The sequence below is a fragment of the Spermophilus citellus genome (genome assembly GCF_964194105.1).
Source record: "Spermophilus citellus genome assembly, chromosome: 7".
Classification (NCBI taxonomy): Eukaryota; Metazoa; Chordata; class Mammalia; order Rodentia; family Sciuridae; genus Spermophilus; species Spermophilus citellus.
The window spans coordinates 162,347,561-162,366,559 of record NC_138188.1 but is presented as its reverse complement, the minus strand read 5'-3'; the positions used below and the strand labels follow the sequence as shown (position 1 = coordinate 162,366,559).

The window sequence follows — 18,999 nt, the reverse complement described above, 5'->3', positions numbered from 1 at the left end:
TACAGCTACAGAAAATATAACCGAAGTCACTATCTCATGGTTTAGGCCTGTATCAGAGAATCTCCAGCTCCTGCGTTTCTATGTCATTCCAAAAGATGGGTGTTGTCTCTGCAAGGTGAACATGAAGAAGGGTGACACAGGCATGCATCACACCGCAACCGCGCACACCATACCACTCCCATCGCACATCAAACACACTCACCCAGGTACACACCTCACACACGCACCACACAATAAACAGCATCCACAACAAGAGTCCAGGGCCTGGGGTCACCCTCCTGGGATCTGAGCAGCCTACTCCACTAGTCCAGACCCTACACCCTCTACTTCAGGGTGTGGGTCATGGGCTTCTAGGGACTTTCAAGGACTTGTAAATAGACACTGTCTTGCCCGTGGTAAACAATCCTTGAAATCACTCTTCTACAGTGCATCGTTCACACACGTGCTCACGCACGCGCGCACACTTGCACGCATACGGGACAATCCAGGACGCCCCACGGTAGCCTCTGGGTCGCGCTGATTAATCACAAAGTCCCGCGGCGCACCTCGCTGCCCTGTAGCCAGCTGGGCCTGTCTGGGTTGGGGGAGGCGCGCACAGCGGGGTCACCTCGCCGCCGCCGCGGGGGAAGTCGCTGGAGGGGCGGGGACGCGCGCGCGTGGCGGGGCCCATGCGGGGTGGGGACGCAGGGGCGCGGGCCCGCGGGGCCTTTAAGGGGGCGTAGGGACGGCCCCTGCCCGCGCCGGTCCCGCCCCCGGCCCGCCTCCGGCCGGGCCTCCTCCCGCCACTGCCCGGCCGCGGGCGGGACGCCCGGGGCGGTGCGCTGGGAGGAAGCCCGCCCGGCCGCGGCCCGGGAACTTCCCAGACGCGAGTCGGGCGCACCGGCCGCCGGGTCTGCTCCCGCGTTCCCTTTTCCCAGGTGTGCGGGCTGGGGGCGCAATCCCGGGCCGTGGCCGCCGGGCGCCAGCCCGGCATTCCCTTCCTGCTCGCCCCGCCCGGCTTCGGGCCTCCGGGCTCCCCGCCTAGCCCGGCTCTGGCCCGCCGCGCCCCCTCCAGCCCCCGGCCGGCCGCCAGCGGATGTCCTGAGCTCGCCGCCAGCGGGCTCTGCGTCCCGGCCCGGGGGCTGCTCGGGGAAGTTGGGCGAGGCGGGCCGGGTATGCGCCATCACCATGGCCCGGTTGGGCTGGTGGCTCGGTGAGGTCCAGTGGTTCGTGTTGGTGTCGCTCTTCGTCGCGGCCCTGGTCACGGTGGGCCTATACCTGACGCAGTGGGCGCTGGCCAGGGCGCGACCCCCGCCGCGGCGGCGGGCGGAGCCTGAAGCAGAGCAGCGCCCTGAGTCGGACGCGCTTCTTTCTTGGATCCTGACGCTGAACAGCTGGAGGAGCCAGTGGCAGACAGCCTGGGTGATCGCCCTGAACCAGGAGGCCAAAAAGAGAGGGGTGAGTGTCCAGGAGAGCCAGTTGGGGTGGGGGGGGGGGGGGACAGCGGTTGACTGGTGCAGGCGGCGAGGGGAGAGCCCTCCTTCCTGGAGGCGTTGCCACAGCCTCTGGCTGACCCTAAGTGAGCCTTCCCCACCCCCAGCCTGGCAGACCTCTGAGAAAGTTAGGAGAAGGGCCAGGAGAATCGAGGACCATCGGTGGAGGGTCCATTAAATACCCCGAACCCCAAAAGCGCTGGGCCTGGGCTGTGCGGGGATAGAGGCTGCTGGAGGAAGGCACCAGAGGGCCCGTCCCTTTCCAGCTGAACCTCCCTGTCTGGATTCCCTGGTGGATTCCAGCCTCCCGTGGGACATGCACTGATCTTGCACCTGATAAACGAGTATCTGTGGTCTAAATGTGCTTCCCTGTCTAATCGCATTGAACTCCACCTGGAATTTCTTTGTTTTTTAAAAGGCTTTCATTTCTGGGTATATGAAACTAGTGTCCAGTTTGGGCCAGGTGTTATACTGGGGGCTTTGGGTACACACATCATCTCCAAGTCAGCACACGCCTAGGGCACAGGTGCCCTCACCATTTTACAGGTGTGGAAACAGGCCGGGAGAGGATCAGGTCATGCACCCTGTGGTGGCACAGGCAGGACATGAACCTAGCTTATTCCGAGCTCAGGCTGTGGGCTTGCTACTTAACTGCCACCTCACACTCCTGTTGTTGTTTCTTTCTTGTTAATTATTTGGTGACTTATTTTACTTTTAAGACATCTTAGTTTGCTGACACTCTGGGGCATGGCGTCTGCTATTTGGAGGCCTTCCACAGCGGGCGAGGCCCCTGGGGTGGGGGAAGCACTTCTGGCAGACCTGGCTGCTTCTTGCCTTCAGGGGTGTGTGCCTCTGCTTGTGCAACCTCATCGTGCAGACAGTGGCCGCTGGCCTTGGAAAAAGGGAATGCTGGTTTCTGGACCCATCAACCTTCAAGATGCTCCACAACCACCCTGAGCCTCGTGTCTGTGTCATGCCTTGGCACACGTGGCCATGGAATTACAAAGCAAAAAGGGTCAGAGTATAAATTAGCCTGAGCCCAACAACTCAAGAGACTTTGTTCTGAATGCTTGAATAACATAGCCATACCTTTTGGATGATAAATAAAAGGTCTACAGGTCAGTTGACAGAGGTCTGTCTTGGTGACTAGAATTGGTGCCCCAGCTGTCCAGAACTGGACATCCACCTGCTTCAGCCCACGAGACCTGTGTCCTCATGCCTGGAAGTAAACATGGGTCACAGAACTTTGACTGACCTGGTCACAGGCCTGTTCTGGTGCTGAGTCCTCTTCAGGTTGATGGCCTGGGCCTGTGCACATCATGTTCCTGTTCTCTGGAGCTCAGGGGTTGTTGGGTGAGTGATCTGTAGGATCCAGACCCTGGGACTCCTGGCAGAGTTTCAGGCCCAGAGCCAGTGGCCCTGCCTTCTGCAAGTTGGGGATGTCTGCTTTATTTCCTGTCATTTCTTGATTGGCTTCCAGAAATATGCTCCCTTAGGTGCAAAGCTTCCAGGTTGCCCTGTGCTATCGTGTCAACAGAGACAGGAGGAAGTCCCTGACTGGCCTTGGTCTTGGGTTGGTCAAACAAGTCTGAGGCTCCCTAGGGAAAGATTTGAGGGGGTTGGATGAAAACCTTTCACCTGAATCACTGGAGCCTTCATGTGGGAGCTGGGGCGTTGTGTTCAGGGAGGAAGGAGGTGGGGCTGTTTGCATTTCTCTGTTCTCTCTGCTATTGGCCACACACTGCAGCCTTATGCACCAGCAATCATGTACTTACTGGGTTTGAGCTCAAAGCAGCCCAGAGTCTCCTGTAGCATTTTGCATGGACCAATCTGTAGTGTCACTGCCTGAGCCGGTGCCTGGGAGTGTCGCTTGATTTGAATTCAAATACAGGGTTTATAGGCAGATAGGATCCTAGCAACTGTCTCCGTGCTACTGATGTGCCACCCTCCCAATGTCCTGGGCCATCACTGTTGTGACAGTAATGACAGTGTGGGCGGGCAAGTGCTGGTGTCAGTGCTGGTGGGTGCCCTGACCCCAATGGCCATGCCTGCAGGAGTTCCCTCCCCCACCTGGACTCCCACTAATCCCCGATTAGGGCTGGCACTCCCAGCCTGCTGGCCAGAGGGCCAAAGCTTAGCTCCCCCTCCCAGTCCTGCTATCACTCTATCCCAGCCAGGGGAGAGACCAACTCTTGGTCTGTCACTTGCAGGATGGGGAGATGCTGGTAATAACTTGGTGATGTCCAGCGTGTTCCATGAACAGTAGAATTTTCTATCCAAGGGCAACAGTAACCCTCCCGTTCCAGGTTTCACCCCAGCTTTGTATCTCAAGATGGAAAGGAACCAAGCTTTTCTGGTTGAGCCTCTTTCTTCCCCCCCTGGAATCTATGCCGACCTTGTTAGCTGGAGGGAGCCGCCGAGGGCCGCCTGGAGCCTGGGCTGGCCTCTCCACTACATTCTCCACTGCAGTCATGTTCCCCCGTGGGAACCAAATTCAACTTGAGACCCTAATGTTTTCTTTGAATGAGGTCCAGTAAGAAGGGCTAAAGGGTATGGTTGTTTAATGTCTCATCCTGAAACATGGGGCCAGTGTCTCCTGGGATCCAAGGGTTGAGCAATGGCTTGTGGAGTCTGCTTTGTGCTTTGATGACCAGTGGCCAAAGTAGGGCAGGTTCCCTGTATCAGAGGGGACCCCGGATTTTGACCCTTATTCCAGAAGTAGTTGTCATTATATGTGGTAGAGAGCTGGACACACAGGAGAGGAAACGACCCCTGGTTTGCCAGCTCGTCATTGCTGTGTGTGGACACAGGAGAGTCACCCAGAGAACTTAGAAATACCTGCTCTCCCCACTCAGCTCACACTCTTAGGGCAGGAATGTGGGAAGCCAGTGTATTTTTCACAAGATCCTCAAGGGGCTTCCTATGGGCTGAGATTCATCAGTAGAAGCTGCTGTATACACACCTGTCCCTAAGCCAGACATCAGTCTGTCCCCCTTCACCCTCCAGGTGGTGGTTGCAATGTTGCTTCTCCTGTCTCTCCGTCTAGCATAGCAAAACAATGCCCACTGACCTGAGCACACTTCTTCAGGAAGAATCCATCTCAGAGGCGGCACTGTCTCCGCTCAGGACGCCCAGGACTGAGGACTAGTATTGTATCATCCAAAGGCAACCCTGCAGGTTTCCTCTGGTGCTCACCTGCCTCCACACAAACACTTCAGATGATTCATGATAATAAGCAGCTACAACAGTGCACTCCATGCCCGGCCCCCGTGAACCCTGGCATCGCTGTGTCCAGCCTCCCTGGCTCTGGAAGACAGCCTGCTTGTCACAGGTGGCCCCACGGTGTCTGCTAGAGCTTCCTCCTGAGGCGGATGCTCCTGGGTCCATGTGTCAGTGGCAGCAGAGTCCCAGAGCAAGAGTCGTGTTCTGTTGCTGGTGCCATGGACCTGCCTAGTTGTACTGCCTGCCCTTAACTGGCAGTACCCTGTATCAGGACAGTTTCTTTAGTCCTTCAGCCCAGGATTTCTTCAGAGAAATGCTCTAAATGAGACAAACAAGAAGATGCGTGGTTTGCGGTCTCTGTGAGAAACAGATGCTGTGTGAACTCAGAACGTGCTATGAATAGTGCTCATGTCCATGTGAGCTTCTGAAGCTTAGTAAACAAAGTGGCCACAGCCCGCAGAGCCTTCCCATCACACAATGACCTTCCAGTTATGCTTACAAAAACCCAAACTCCTTGACCAACAATGGCGACCACAGTGTGGAAGTCCTTTGGGAAGAGTGTGCTGGCCACTCAGGGTGAGGGCCCTGGGCCTGCCCTTCCCTCAGCCAATAGCCGACTGTGCCCTCCCCGGTGACTCCTGCCGTGCCCTCCTCTCTGTGGCTCAGACCTCCAGGGTTCTTCCCTGTACAGACCTTCCAGCAGTCGTTCCGTAATTCCTCGGAATGCTCATCTCCTTCCCCTCACTTGCCTTTTCTAAATCTTTCAGATCTCAGCTCAGAGGTGCTGGAATCCGATTCTGCAAAGATGCCACCCCGTCCCCATCTGGGCAACCTGTGACTGCCCCCTGGTTGCACCTGGTGGCACTTGTGCCCTCTTCAGCTCCCTGCATGGTGAGCTGGGGTAGAGACGGGTCTGTCCTGGCAGAGCTGGGCCTGGTGCCCTGCTCAACTCTGGCTCTGAGCAGACCCTCGTCAGCAGTGGGCTGAACGGCAAGCGTGGCGGAGGGGAGACACAGTGGCCATGCACACCATGCGTGTCTGGACATGGGCCTCTGGCTTGGGAGCTGGCCAGCCCCGTCAGAATATGCTGTTTAATGGACTTTGTTTTCCACTCCTGAAGAATCAACATTAAAGGAAGCTGCGGTGACTTTGCAGATCATGGGGGCCAGGAACAGGCGCCAGTTCTGTGGCTCTATATGTCCTCACCCATTTTCCCAACAAGGCAGGAGGCCAGGAGAGCAGGCGTAGTGCCAGCGCCAACCCAGTCCAGCCAAAGCTGACTTGCACTGCCATGGGCAGGGCCCACCACTGGCTACCTGGAGGACCTGTGTGGCAGTGCTGGGGTGGGCCACCAGGCTCTGAGCCGCAGCTCTGCATGCAGCAGTTGGTTGATCCTGGGCAAGCCCTGACCTCTCTGTGCATCATCCTTACAAGGGAATGATTTATCCAGAAAACGGTCCACTCTGTAGAGATGAGGTGGGCTCTGGGAGGCACTTAGCAAAATGCCTGGTATGTAATGAGCTGATGAAGGTGGACTGCTGTTTTGTAAAGCCTCCTTCTTTTAGTCTTTATTTTGAAATGCTTTTAGATTTGCAGAAAAGTTGAAAAAAAAATTATTCAGAGAGAGTCTATCTATTCCTTCCCCAGCCTTCCATAATAGCAACACAATGTTCCCAGCCAAGAATTAACTTAGGTACAAAGTTGCTGTAGTTTGTAACAGAGAAGTTAACGTTGTAGTAGTACCAGAAGTTAGCCTCCCTCACTGTGACTGTAATTAATAACAACTTACGTAACATCACCCAAGTGAACATCCCCAGCATGTCTAATAAGTGGAACTGAAAACTGTATTTGGATTTCACAGGTTTTCTTTCCTCTTACTGTTCCAAGGTCCCTCAGGCCCAAGTGACATTCAGTTGCTGCTCCTGAATCTCCTGCAGCCTATAAGGTGCTTCTGTCTTTCCTTGTTTTTCTCAACCTTGGTGACACTGAAGGACATGGATCATTACTTTGCTGAACGTGGTCGGTTTGTCTGGTGTTTTCCCATGTGCACCATGGTTACCCAGACTCAGAACAGTGTCCCCCGTTAGTCACTGTATCAGGGGGCCCTGATGCTGGTGTGACCTGTCACTGGGAATATCAGACTCGGTCTCTCTGGTTCGGTGGCTTCTGGCAGGGTTCTCCTCCAGCAGCTGATGACGCCTCTGTCTCCCCTGTGTTGACACACTTCTTGGGGAGATACTTTGAGACTATACGGATCCCACTGCTCCTCCCACGTCTCCCCTCTGGCTTCAGCCTCGCTCTGTGCACCTTCTCTGCCACACATGCTTAGCGGGAGTTCACTTAGCGGAGATTTTCTGCTTCCTTCTTTCCTCCTGCCCTTGCAACTGCCCAGTACCACAGGGGAGCCCTGCCTTTCCCTCTGTGCTGAGCTGGCTCTGCACATCACTTGTGGTGTTTGTTTGTTCTGCAGGTTGTGACCCAATGCTGTGCTATGGACGGTGCCACTTAGATCGCTCTCGTCTGGGCTGTTGGGAGTTTCTCGAGCCCCTGTGTTCTTCCATTAAGTTCACTTTCTTTCTCCTTCCCCATTTCCTTGCTTTGTGGTTCCACGGGGTTTTTTTCTTTTCTGAAGGCTCCCCTTGTGTTGTCCTCTCCTCGGGTCCTGGACCCACGCACTTCTTCAGCGCCTTGAGGTCCCATTTGTTGGATAGTGTTTAGAATCTAAGTTCTGGCGCTGGGTGTGCTGGCCACTGTGTGGCTCCCACTGCTTCCAGACCCTTCCAGTGGGCAGAGCGGGGCACAGCATGGGTGTGCCACACACATGCGCACATGTCACATTCTTGTGTCTTTCTACCTGTATTTCTTCCAAGCCTGAATGTATACTGATCCCTTGGCCTCAGTTCCTCTTTCCTTCTCCTTTTCTCATCTTTAATTCCTTCCCCAGGATTAAGGCACCTGTGCTTACAGCCTCTGACGTGTTTTCCTTCTTACCCCGGTGCACACATGAGGCAATCTCTGAATTGCTATCCCACATCCAGATTTTTTAAAAATCCACCTTTACCCCATGGTGTGGGATGCCACTTTTTCCATTTACAGGTAAATATGCCTTATTTGACATGCTTGGGACCAGAAGTATTTTGGATTTTGGATATTTTCAGATTTTGAAATATTTGCATAAACATGTGGGATCTTGGGGATGGGACCTAAGTCTTCAAAGTTCATTTGTTTCATGTACACCTTATATACATAGAGGACTAAAGGTAACTTATACAGCATTTTGAATAATTTCTTGCAACAAAGTTTCATGGAATGGAATTTTCTACCTGTGGCGTCAGGTCAGCATCAAATGTTTCAAATTTTGGAGGGTTTCAGATTTGGAGACTTTAGGATGAGGAAGGCTGTGCCTGTACTAAGTTTCCACATGCACTTGGTCTATGCTGGGGGTTCTCTTCCAGTCTCCTGGTCCATTTGTTTGCTCTCTGTCCCAGAAGTGCGTTTTTAATTCAGGGGTTCTGGGGTGTGTTTTAACGTCTGTGGGGTGAGGGGAGTGCCCTGCTCATCTCCCTCAGTGTCTTCCTGGCCGCTGGCGGGGTGCAGGCTGCCATGGGTAGGACAACTAGAAAAGAAAAGGCAAAGGCAATCTCCCTGTCCTGAGTGTAGGTTAATAATTTATTTCCTTTGTGAGAATGTCACTTGATATCAAGTTTCCCAGAAAAATCTTCTCAAGGTTTTAACCCCTGAAGTTACAACAGGTAGGAAGGGCACTACCTGCCCTGTGTGCCGGATCCTGAGTCCGCACTGGGCAGTGAGTGGGGCTGTGTCTTCAGGCTGCTGCAGAAGGTGCACTGTATTGCTTGCTGAGTTCAGCCGCTGGACGTCTCCTGCTAACTGCCCTGGCCGGCATGGGCCTCTGTGCCAGGTGCTGCTCGCTCAGCCAGGCAGGGAGCTCACAGAGCAGTGTCACGATCAAGTTCATGGTGCCCCTGGCCAGCAGCTGCCACCCAAACAAGCCCCAGCCAGCAGAGCAGCCTAAAAGAATGATTTCATCCCTCTCGAGAAGATTTAATTATCCCCTGGCGATTTTGGGGGGTGAGGTAGATGTGGAACAGGGTGAGGTTAGAAATTAAATTGAATGTAAATTGAAATGATCTGTGTCTGTAGGTGTGTTCTTGATCACTGGGAATTCTTAAGAAGTAACAACAGGCTCACTTCATTGCTGGCTTATCTGCATTGCACTTGCCGGGGTGACTGGGACTCGCCCTTGGCTGAGCCTCACAGCTGGAGCTGATTCAGCCTGATGGAGTCTCTGAAGTGGATGCAGGAGGAAGCTGTGGGCTGGGTCTTTAACCTCCCAGTCTGGACTTAGTTAAGTGCGACGTGCTTTCTGCAGCATGTCAGAAAGAGTCAAAGAAGACTCGGTCCCTGTCCTACTGCTGGCCTGCATGGCCTCTCAAGAGCCCGTTTTTAAAGGGATGAGATTTGGTTGGCTATTCGAGTCATGAACTACTCCTAGGTAAAGCATCAATCTTGTTGCTTTGTGATCATATTAATTTAATTGTACCTCTCTCATTTGGGGCATTTTATATTGCAAAAACCAAAGTGGACGCGAGCTCACCTAAGTAAGCTCTGGACGAGTTTACTGCGAGGAGACGGGAGAACGCATGGAGCCAAAGGCAGAGTGGAATTGTGAGGCCAGGGGGGCAGGAGCCTGGCAGCTCTGGAGGGCTGTGAAGCAGGGACTGAGGACAGCCACTGGGCTGGCTCCTTCTAGTGCAGGGGTCTTGTGTGCCCTCCCTGATTCCACAGGGAGGTTGGCCCTGGGATGCCTCCCACCCGGATGCCCAGCAGTGGGAAAGGAGCGTGGGGTGGTACCTGTGCAGCGGGACCTGTGGCTCTCTCAGCCTGTGGCCAGGCCAGCGGCCTGTCAGGCCTGCAGGGCGCTCAAGGAGCCCTGTGGGGCCTGTGGTCCTTCCCTTCCACCGCGAGCCTTCGCATCCACAGACCTGTGCTGTCTCCACTGCACCAGCCTCTGGTGTGTTCTGTGTGTTCTGTGCCGTCCTTCCCTCCCCGGGATCTGCCTGCAGAGGGCTGAGGGCTGCGCCGTGGCAGACCCGTGCGTGGGGTATGAGCCACTGAACCATCGCTGTTATGTCTGGGTGTATTTCCCTAAATTTGTAGAACTTCACAGCAAATGTAATTTCTAAGAGGCCAGGCCCTCCTGCACGTGCTCCTCCTCACGCTGCTTCTGTCTTGCAGGGCCCTCTGCAGCTCTCCTTCCAGCAGGACGCCCGGCCACAGCTCCAGGAGCTGGCCGTCGGAGAAGTCTCCAGCATGGTCCAGTCGGCCCAGGAGAAGGTGAGCTGGGTGCAGTCGCTGCCGGCCTTTCCCTACAGGAGGAGGGAAAGTGAAAGTGGGGGCCGGGAGGGTGCACATTTTGTTTGAGAATCATTGAAAATGCAGAACTCTTGTGCTGGGCGGAGGCTGGGTGGAGGCTGCGGTCTGGGCCATCCATGAATGAATGGATAAGCACATGTGGTCTGTCTGTTTAAGGGAATATGTTTTAGCCTTAAAAGGGAAGGACTTACTGACAGGCTGTGGATGAACCTTGGAAATAGGAGTACAAGAAGCCACACAATATGTGGCAGTGAATCCCACCATTATACGTGATCATAAACACCAATAAAAAGCAAACAACAAAATGTATTTATTGGAAAAATAAGCCAAACATGAAAGGCCACATGTCGTATGATTCTGTTTGTGCGAAATGTCCGGAATAGATAAATCCACTGAGACAGAAAGGGAGTTGCTGGGGGCTGGGTGGGTCCTCCAGTGGGCAGTGACCACTGGAAGGTGCAGAGCTTCTTGTTGGGGTGATGATGCCCTCGGAGTGGTGGCAGTGGTAGCTGCTCCGCTGTGGGCACATTGGAAGCCATGCACCCTGCGGCTTAGACAGGTTGTGTTTTATCTCAATAAAGCCAATGTACATACTTAATATAGTGATTAAACTGATCAGATAACACAGATTCCAAGAACGCCTCTGGAACAAGTCCTAGACACTTTCTCTTCACTATAGGACATAGCCTGGGTCTGTTCTATCATCACTACGATTATTAATTGTATCATTATATGTATATATTTCTTACCCATAGGCTCAGAATTATTCCCCCCAGAGGGAGAAAGGTGGTGTCCCCATTGCTACTATTGCAGATTCTGGTGTCACTGCACCTAGACAGGAGGGTCTGGTCTCACTCTGGGAGGGCAGGGAATTGCTCTGTGTGTCTCACCGTGACCCTCACCTGCATTTCCCGTCTGTGTGCAGAGAGAATGTGGCTTATTCTTCTTCTTATTATTATTAGTTACACATGACAGTAGAATGTATTTTGACAGAATATACATACATAAAGTGTGACTTATTAGGTTCCATCTTGCTGTGCGTGATGTGGAGCTACCCTGGTGGGTATACAGTACGGGGAGGGGAGAATAGAAACAGGTGGACTAGACAAAGGAAAACAGGGAAGGGAGGGGGGATAGCAAAGACAGTAGAATCGATTGGTCATAACCTTCCTAGCCTCGTATTTGTATATGAGTGAGTTGTGTTTTTAAGTGATTAACTAGCGCACAGTCCCCCCTCTGTCCCTGGCCTTGCTGCCCAGCCATGCCTGTTCTCTGAAGCTGGCTGCTCTTCTCCTCGGCCTTGGTCTGTGCCTTGCCTGTGTGTACTCTTCAGATGCTGAGGAATGTCTTTGGATGTTTCTGCATTTTGCTGTCTTGTCACACACACATGAGCCACTTAGCAGGTAGGAAAGAAGGGACCCCTGGGTAACCCCAGGTGGAGGAGAGCACTGCTGGCCTCGAACCCCACCTGCCGTGTCCCCATCACAGTGGAGGATTGTTCGCTTCATGTCTATCACTTTATATACCCCAAGCTTGTTCTTTAGGTAACACTGTAGTTCTGCAGCTCATCCAGCTGATTTATGTAGCTCTCGTTTGGCTTTAACTACAGCTTAGGGTTCTGGTGACTTCAGCTTGCTTACCCACTGTAGGCTGTCTTCCCTGCCATGTGCACAAGTAAGGGATGCTATAGTGAGTGCTCCTGTTTACTCCCCGGCTCAAGGTGCCCCAGGACTGTGCGTGGCCCTGCTGGGCCAGGGTGAGTGTGCTGAAGCTTGACCAAACACTCCTGAATTGATGGCAAGGTGCTGTCCCAGCTCCCTCCACTCCATGTAGAGAGTTCTCTTTCCTGCAGACTTTGCCAATACTGGAGTCATGCAGCTATGAATCCTCTCAATGAGTGTTGGAAGTTTCTGGAACATGGAGGAGAAAGCCCATGGCAGTAATGCAGGATGCTGAGGCTGACATAGCCCATAGGGCTAGCAGGGACCTGGCAGCAGATGGCCCCGGGTCCATTTTATAGCGGGGGAAGCTGAGACCAAGGAGCCGAGGGCCTGACCCTGCTGGGGCCCTGCCCAAGAAGCATCCTCTCTGCTGTGGTAGATGCCCACTGAATAGCTGTAGCAAGGCTGTTTCTATTTGGTAAGAGAGGAACAGCATGCAGGGCTGGCCTGGGGGGGGTGGGGTGGAGGAGGGCAGAGGTGTGAACGTCTCCATACACTGGTTTTAAAGGTCTTCATATTGCCAGAAAAATAGTCTTAGAGAGCGAGTGATACATGTGTTCCTTTTAATATGGCCGCAGACATGTACATGCAAATTTAAAGCTAAACACATGCAGTATTGGTACACCTGTGTTCAGAAGAGCGTTATTCATAATAGCTAAAAGCAGAGGCAGCCCAAGTTGGATGAATGTGGATAAAATGTCATGTGTGTGGACAAAGAAATGTTCAACCTTGGAAAGGAAGGGCCTTCTGGCACATGCCACAACACGGATGTGCTTCGAAGACATCACGCTGGCGAAGCCCGCCGGACATCCAGGGACCAATGCTGTGGTTCGGCTCAGAGTCCCAGGGTCAAGTGTGTAGAGACAGAGAAGGGAGGGCCCTGTGCAGGCTGGGCAGGGCCAGCAGGTTCCTGTCTGATAATGGGGACAGTTTCAGTTGGGGAAGATGGAAAGTTCTGGGGGTGGATGGTGAGGATGGTTGGGCAACCAGGTGACAGTATTTAACACTGTTGAACTGGGTACTTCGAAAAAGAGGGCACATTTTTGTTATATGTCATTTACCACATTGAAAAAAATCTAACATAGAAGTGCATACACTTTTTTTTTCAAGGTTTAAGGCTTTCATATGAGCTTTTTCAAAAGTTGTTGACCTTTCTTTAACTGAGCTGTGGTCTGCGGAGCCTGTCCAGTGTCCTCCATTCCATGGTGGAGGTGGCCAGGCTTCCACAGGCATGGACAGGCAGGCACAGGGTGCAGGCACCCATAGGCTCTGGCATGTGTTGGTGTACATTTCTCATCTTTTTGTTTTATATTTATTCATTTTTCCTACAATTTGCTGCATTTGCTCTGTTTTCCCGTGTTTTAAAGTTCTTCCCAATCTTCTTAGTGAAGGCAGGTACATGCTCCTCCAACCCGGCCTGTTAAGCAGGGGCTGTGCTGTAAGGGGTGGGAGCAGGGCCCCGAGGACCTGGTCTGGTGCTGAGCTGTGTTCTCCTGCTATCCTCTCCACAGCCCCCTTCTATAGACAGCCTTCCCATAGACGTGGGGAAGAAGGGAATTAATCCGAATCGAGCACTTGGAACAGTGTGGAGCGTGGGAGTGCTCGGCCCATCCCGGTGTCTTCACCTCCCCGCAGGATGTTACGCATGTGTTCGTTTCCTCCCCATTCCTAGAAGCACCTGGGAAACACTGTAAGCATTTTTCAGGGTCTTGATACCTTGCCGGGAGTGCTGCCTTAGAGAGTGGATGGTTGAACTGTGTTTTAGTATAATTAAGGAAATCGCACATGCCCACCGAAAGGTCAAAAGCAGCATCAAAGTGTGGGGACTCGGCTCCCCCGCCCCTCCCCTGTGCTTGCTCACCCTCGTTCTGCCCCTGCCCAGAGCATGGCACTGTCCACAGGGTTCCTGGAAGCCCATCGCCTGCCAGAGACACATGGAAAAGGCACATCCGTGAAAAATGGAAACATTATTTTAAAACCATTTTCTCCAAAGTTCTTGACTTAAGTTTTCTCAGCCAAATGAGGAAATGACCCTTGTTTGTCTCTTCATGGCTGTGGCCAGGCTGCCCTCCAAGGTGCAGTGGCCAGCCAGCCAGCTCGCCGACCCTCCTGTCCCCTGCCCCCTTTGGGGCCTTTGGTTCCTTCTCCCTTTCTGGACAAGCTAGCCAAACATGATACTCCCATTTTTGGAAATTGAACAGCTTAGGACTTCTCTTGCAATGTGACCCAGGTGGGCATGACTCAGGAAGATGGTAAGATGCTGAGCCCTCTTTCTGATATTGTTCCGAGACTGGTGGTCTAGCAGGCGAGCCTGCAGTGGGCAGCAGGCGGGGTCCTGCTGTTGTAGCATCTGAACTGCACCCACGGCCTCCAAGTTTACATCAAAGTCAGTGTCATCATGTCACACGTTTCCCCTGCCGTGCATGATTCTTGAGAAGGAAAAAAGTGTTCAGAACTCAAGGACCACAAACAGAAGGTCTGAAAGAGCGCAGACTTCATTCCAAGGGAACTTGTTACCCCTGCCCTCCCCTCTGCCTCCCACCATAGCCAGAGCTGCCTCTCACCCAGCCTTAGTGGGGCACTGGGGCTAGCATTGAGCCAGGAGTCTGTGATGATATCTTTGATTGGTTGGATAAGAATAAGGACTGGCCGCCTGAGCTTCTGGTCCAGTGTGGCCCGGGCCTGACTGTGACTCTCAGAAGTCCCTACTGGCCTCAGAGACCAGTCCTGGCCCTGGACAGAGTTCTCCTGAAGTCCTTGAAGACCACAGTGTGTCAGAGTAGTCCCCTTTACAGATATCTGGCTCATCCCCACAGAGTTGGGTCTGCCCACCGTGGAGCAGGCGAGGCCTTCCCAGAGGACCAGTCACGAGGCGCAATTCAGGCCCTGCCTCACCTGTACTTTTGACATCAAATGTGATTTTTTTTTTTTCTCACACCAACTGATTCTCCAAACCTCTAGCACCACCTGGAAGTCCTGCAATGACGGGTATCCTGACTCACAGGTGGTAGGCTCAGGCCCTGGTCTCAAGTTCTGGGTTGCCATCCGTACTTCTGACTGACCCACAGCAAACCTGGGGTTTCTGCACCTGCTCCTCAGCTTGCCACCTTGTTACAATGGCCCAGAACTCACAGCTTGCTTTCTGCTGTCAGCTATGCTAAGTGCAGCAGAGGAGCATCCGGTCCCCTGGCTCCCTCCAGCACCTCCATGTTCACACCTTGGCCGCACTGTTAGATCATTCAGGTGGCTTTACAGAAGCTTCATAGCACTGGCATGATCAATTAAGGTCACTTGGCCATCAATCTAAATCTCTAGCCCTCTCCCCTCCAGGATGTGGGGACCAGGCCTTTGTCTCTGTGTTGACCAGTTCTCACCCTGAAGTGGCCCAGGGATCTCAGCTACCACTTGCTCATTAGCATACAATAGACACTCTTATTACTCCTGAGATTCAAAAGGCTTCAAGCACTTTAGGGGCTCTGTGCCAGGGCCCAGGGACAAAGATCAAACCCTGTTTCACTGCAGCAGGTCCTACAAGGTTGTGGCGCCTTGCTCACAGGATGAGGCCTGTCCTCCTGTGTGCAGGCATGAGCCAAGATAGGCCGCAGGAGGCCTGTAGTAGGAGAGGCTTCCTAGGTAGGCCGCAGGAGGCCTGCTAGCAGGAGACCTTCCCGGGCAGCCCACAGGAGGCCTGCTAGCAGGAGACCTTCCTGGTGGGCAAGTCCACCACGGGCAGGCTCTGTGCTTCTTCCCAGGGTGCTCACCTCTCACTGCCTCTGCCTGTTTTAACCCGTGCTGAGTGCATTTCTACCAGATTTTAATTACACTCTTGCTCAAGAATAAATTCCTCCCTACAGTCTCTTTCCTCACATCCTGGGAAAGACCTGCTCTAGAATGTGCCACCCAGAAGATGGAAGCCTCCATTTCCTTATCTCTAATGGCCTAGAGCCACCTCTTCCTCCGCAGGGTGTGCCTCAGCCCTTGCCATGTGGGTTCGAAGCTTCCTGCTGGGTTCTGTGAGGAAGCCCACTGTGACGGTGACAGGGAACATGGCCCAGGGGGTGGAGGTTGTGCTGGCGCGGCTGCTCACCACAGTCACTCTTCCTTAGAAGAAGGGCGAGGGTGTCGGAATGCCCTGTGTTGGGAAACTTGCCAATACAAGTTGGGGCTGTGCCGTGCCTCTCAGGAGGTGGCACGTGCTGTTGCCTTTTTCCATGAGAAGCTTCAATTGTCTCTGTTTTGGTGCCATTTCTAAGTAAACAGAGGCTCCTAAGAGCACAGGGTCAATTCAGGTTCAAGTTCTAAACCAAAGTTATAACCCACCCAGCCTGCAGAAAGGGCCAGGTGGAAAGCCAGGGGACACCGACGAGTCTGGCTTGTGGGGGTGCCCACTTCTGGCTCTGGGCCGCAGGGTCTGTGTCCCCCTGTGTGAATCCTCCTGGCAGGACAGTGCAGCTCAGAAGCCCGTGTGATGCAGCGCCCGACCATCCTGCCGCATCTCTCCTCGTGCTGGCTGTGGGGTGAGCGGAGCCTGGGCAAGGCCAGGGAGTGCTCTGCCCCAGGCTCACGGTGCTCCTTTACCAGAAGAGGAAACCTGCCCTCGCGCACGGGGGATGCCGAGGCGGAGGGCAGTCGCGTGGCCGAGGTACGAGCTGCCGAGTAGCAGAGGCTGGAGTTGGGCCTCTGGTGGCCTCTGTGAGCTGCAGGCAGCATTTCCACTACCTGTGGCCTGCCTGTGGGTTCCCTTGCGCTGGCTCCCACACCTCGTCCACCATGACAGGACTTCGCCAGCTTTGCTTAGGTGAAACCCTGGCAATGAAATGACAGGTTCAAGTGCACGGAATTTCCCCCAGAATCCTGCCCGCCTTGTAGGCTGGGGAAACCAGGCGGTGCTGGGTGAGTGTGGCGTATTGTGTGGGCCCTGTGCTACTGAGCATCGTGTGTGAACCCGCCCGGTCTCCTGCCCGTCCATCTCTTGTGGGTTCACCAGGGCAGCACAACTGGAATTGCCCCTGCTTGTCTGCCTGTGTGCAGACAGGAAACTCAGTCGGCCCTGTCTCTGTTTTGCTTTGTGTGACGTGGAAAGTCCAGGTACTCCAGTAACCTGGCACTCAGGCCCAGGTGCCAAGAGGTGGTAGAATTATTTTGAACTTGGGTCTTTCTAAAGGTAGGTGACTAGGTTCCTCTTGGGAAGCCTGCCCTGGAGCTGCAGCATGGATGCCACCCTGAGTGGGAGAATCACCTGCCCCCAGGCCACCTGCTCTCTGAGTGGCTGTGTACGGAACTCCAAGCCAAGCCAGCCCTCTTGACTTTGGAGGAGATGGGGTGAGAGGACCCTTGTGGACCTTGAGAGTCAGTGTGCGTTGGGGGTCAATGTGACGAAGCAAGCTGGCCCCAAACAGGAAGAACTAATCGCCAGCCCCCCACCATGAGTTCTCTCCTGCCCTTCCTTTGAAGGAAGTCTCCTTTCATATACAGTCGATGGGGTAGAGCAGACTTGTGAGCCACGGATCGCCCGCGTTGAGCCACGGTGGGTGTCTCGGTACCTCCCTGTAGCACAGCGCTGCCGAACAGCCTCCATGCTCATTGAAAGTGTCCAACACAGGAGGGGAGGAGAGCAGTGCTGGAGCAGGTACCCTGTGTGTGTGACCCAGGCCTGCCTGTCCACCCAGCATGCGCCCAAGTCGCCTGCCATCTTGGTGCCCGCACTTTTCATCTCCACCTTCTGGGAAAGTACCTTACAAAATACATCTTCAGGTGAACATTGCGACCTAGTGGGCAAACAGGGTTAACTTAGTAGGGTTCTAATAATATTTACTTCTGATGGACTTTATTTTTTAAATTGAGGAGCCTCTGTTCCAGAGTAGAATATTATTTTTTTAATCTAACTCATACTGTCTTTGAGAGTTATTTACAGAGGTGAGACTAGATTGCAGAGCTGCTTAGCAGCCATGAATGATCGGTGAATCATTTTATTCGGGGATTCTTTCCTTGTGTAGTATGATTCAAGTGAAAAAATATTCAGCCGGGCATGGTGACACGTACCTGTAATCCCTGGGGTTCTGGAGGCTGAGGCAGGAGGATGGCAAGTTGAGAGCCAACCTCAGCAATTTAGTAAGGCCCTGAGCAACTCAGCAAAACCCTGTCTCAAATTAAAACAAAAGGGGCTAAGAATGTGGTTCAGTGGTAAAGTGCCCCTGGGTTCAATCCCTGGTACCAAACAAACAAACAAAGATGAAAACTATTCAATAACATAAACCTTTAAGATGCACTGTATGTGCGGCATTGGTAGTTTCTTTGGACACAAAAGTAATTAAATTATCTCCAGTTCCCTAGAGTGTTCCAAGGGAAGGAGCTGAGGCCACTGTGAAGCTGAATTGAAAAGGAAAGTGAAAGAGAATGGTGGTTCAATTCTCTCCCTTTTTTTTCCCTCCCCCTTGCCCCTCATAGCCTCTTATAATTTTATGTATCCTTGAAGGTCTCCTACCATTTCCATATGCTTTCCCTTCTCTCTCCGTTTCTCTCCCCCCATTCGTCTTTGTTTACTGTAGTCTTTTCCACATGCTCTTCCTTCCTGTTCTGTTCTTAGTTGTTCTGCAATCTATATTTGGGGTGAAAATGGGAGTTCAAAACACAATTTGAGTCTAATGTATGAAAGATGATATATCATGAGCTATGTAATGCTTTAAATAATCAATAAAAAAATTAAAAAAAAAAAAAAAGAGAATGGTGGGATCTGGAGATGTGGGGATCTTCCCGTTGGCAAACAATTGCAAAACCTGGGAGCATCTCAGCCTGGAGCTTTCTGGCTCCAGTCTAAACAAAGGAGGCCAGTTTCCAGATAAGAGCCCTTGGCACAGGTATGTGGCTCTCCGAGTTCAAGGTCTTGCTGTTGGAGAAAGATCAGAAAGGTGCATGAAAGCCTCTGCCGGCCCAGGTCACTGAGGACCTGGAGCCAGTGGCCCTTCTTGTCTGATGGTGCTCCCACCAGCTGCCCTCTCTCTATCCCTGGGGTGCAGCAGTCCTCCGCTGACCCAAGCCTCCCCTGCCACCACTCAGGACCCTGGAGCCTCTCCACCTTGCTGCCCTCACCAGGTGCAGCCTGCGCTTCCTACCTGAGTGGAGAGGTGTTCCCTTAGAACACACAGGTCAGCCTCCTGTTGATTTCGGAAGCGGTGTAAATAACTGAGAAC

General features: G+C 53.1%; 1 protein-coding gene across 4 annotated transcripts in view; it reads left to right on the top strand.

Annotated features, from left to right (window-relative positions):
• The first annotated feature begins 623 nt into the window (after positions 1–623).
• Positions 624–18,999, top strand: part of C2CD2 (C2 calcium dependent domain containing 2) — a 56,132-nt gene continuing 37,756 nt past the window's right edge. For 3 of the 4 annotated variants that reach the window (XM_081302392.1, XM_081302390.1, XM_081302393.1), the window contains exons 1-2: positions 624–1,437; positions 9,951–10,049. In XM_081302392.1, the coding sequence (XP_081158518.1) occupies positions 1,168–1,437; positions 9,951–10,049 (369 nt within the window). In that variant the 5' untranslated portion in view covers positions 624–1,167. The remainder of the gene's footprint in view (positions 1,438–9,950; positions 10,050–18,999) is intronic. The other variant, XM_081302391.1, reaches the window with a different exon arrangement.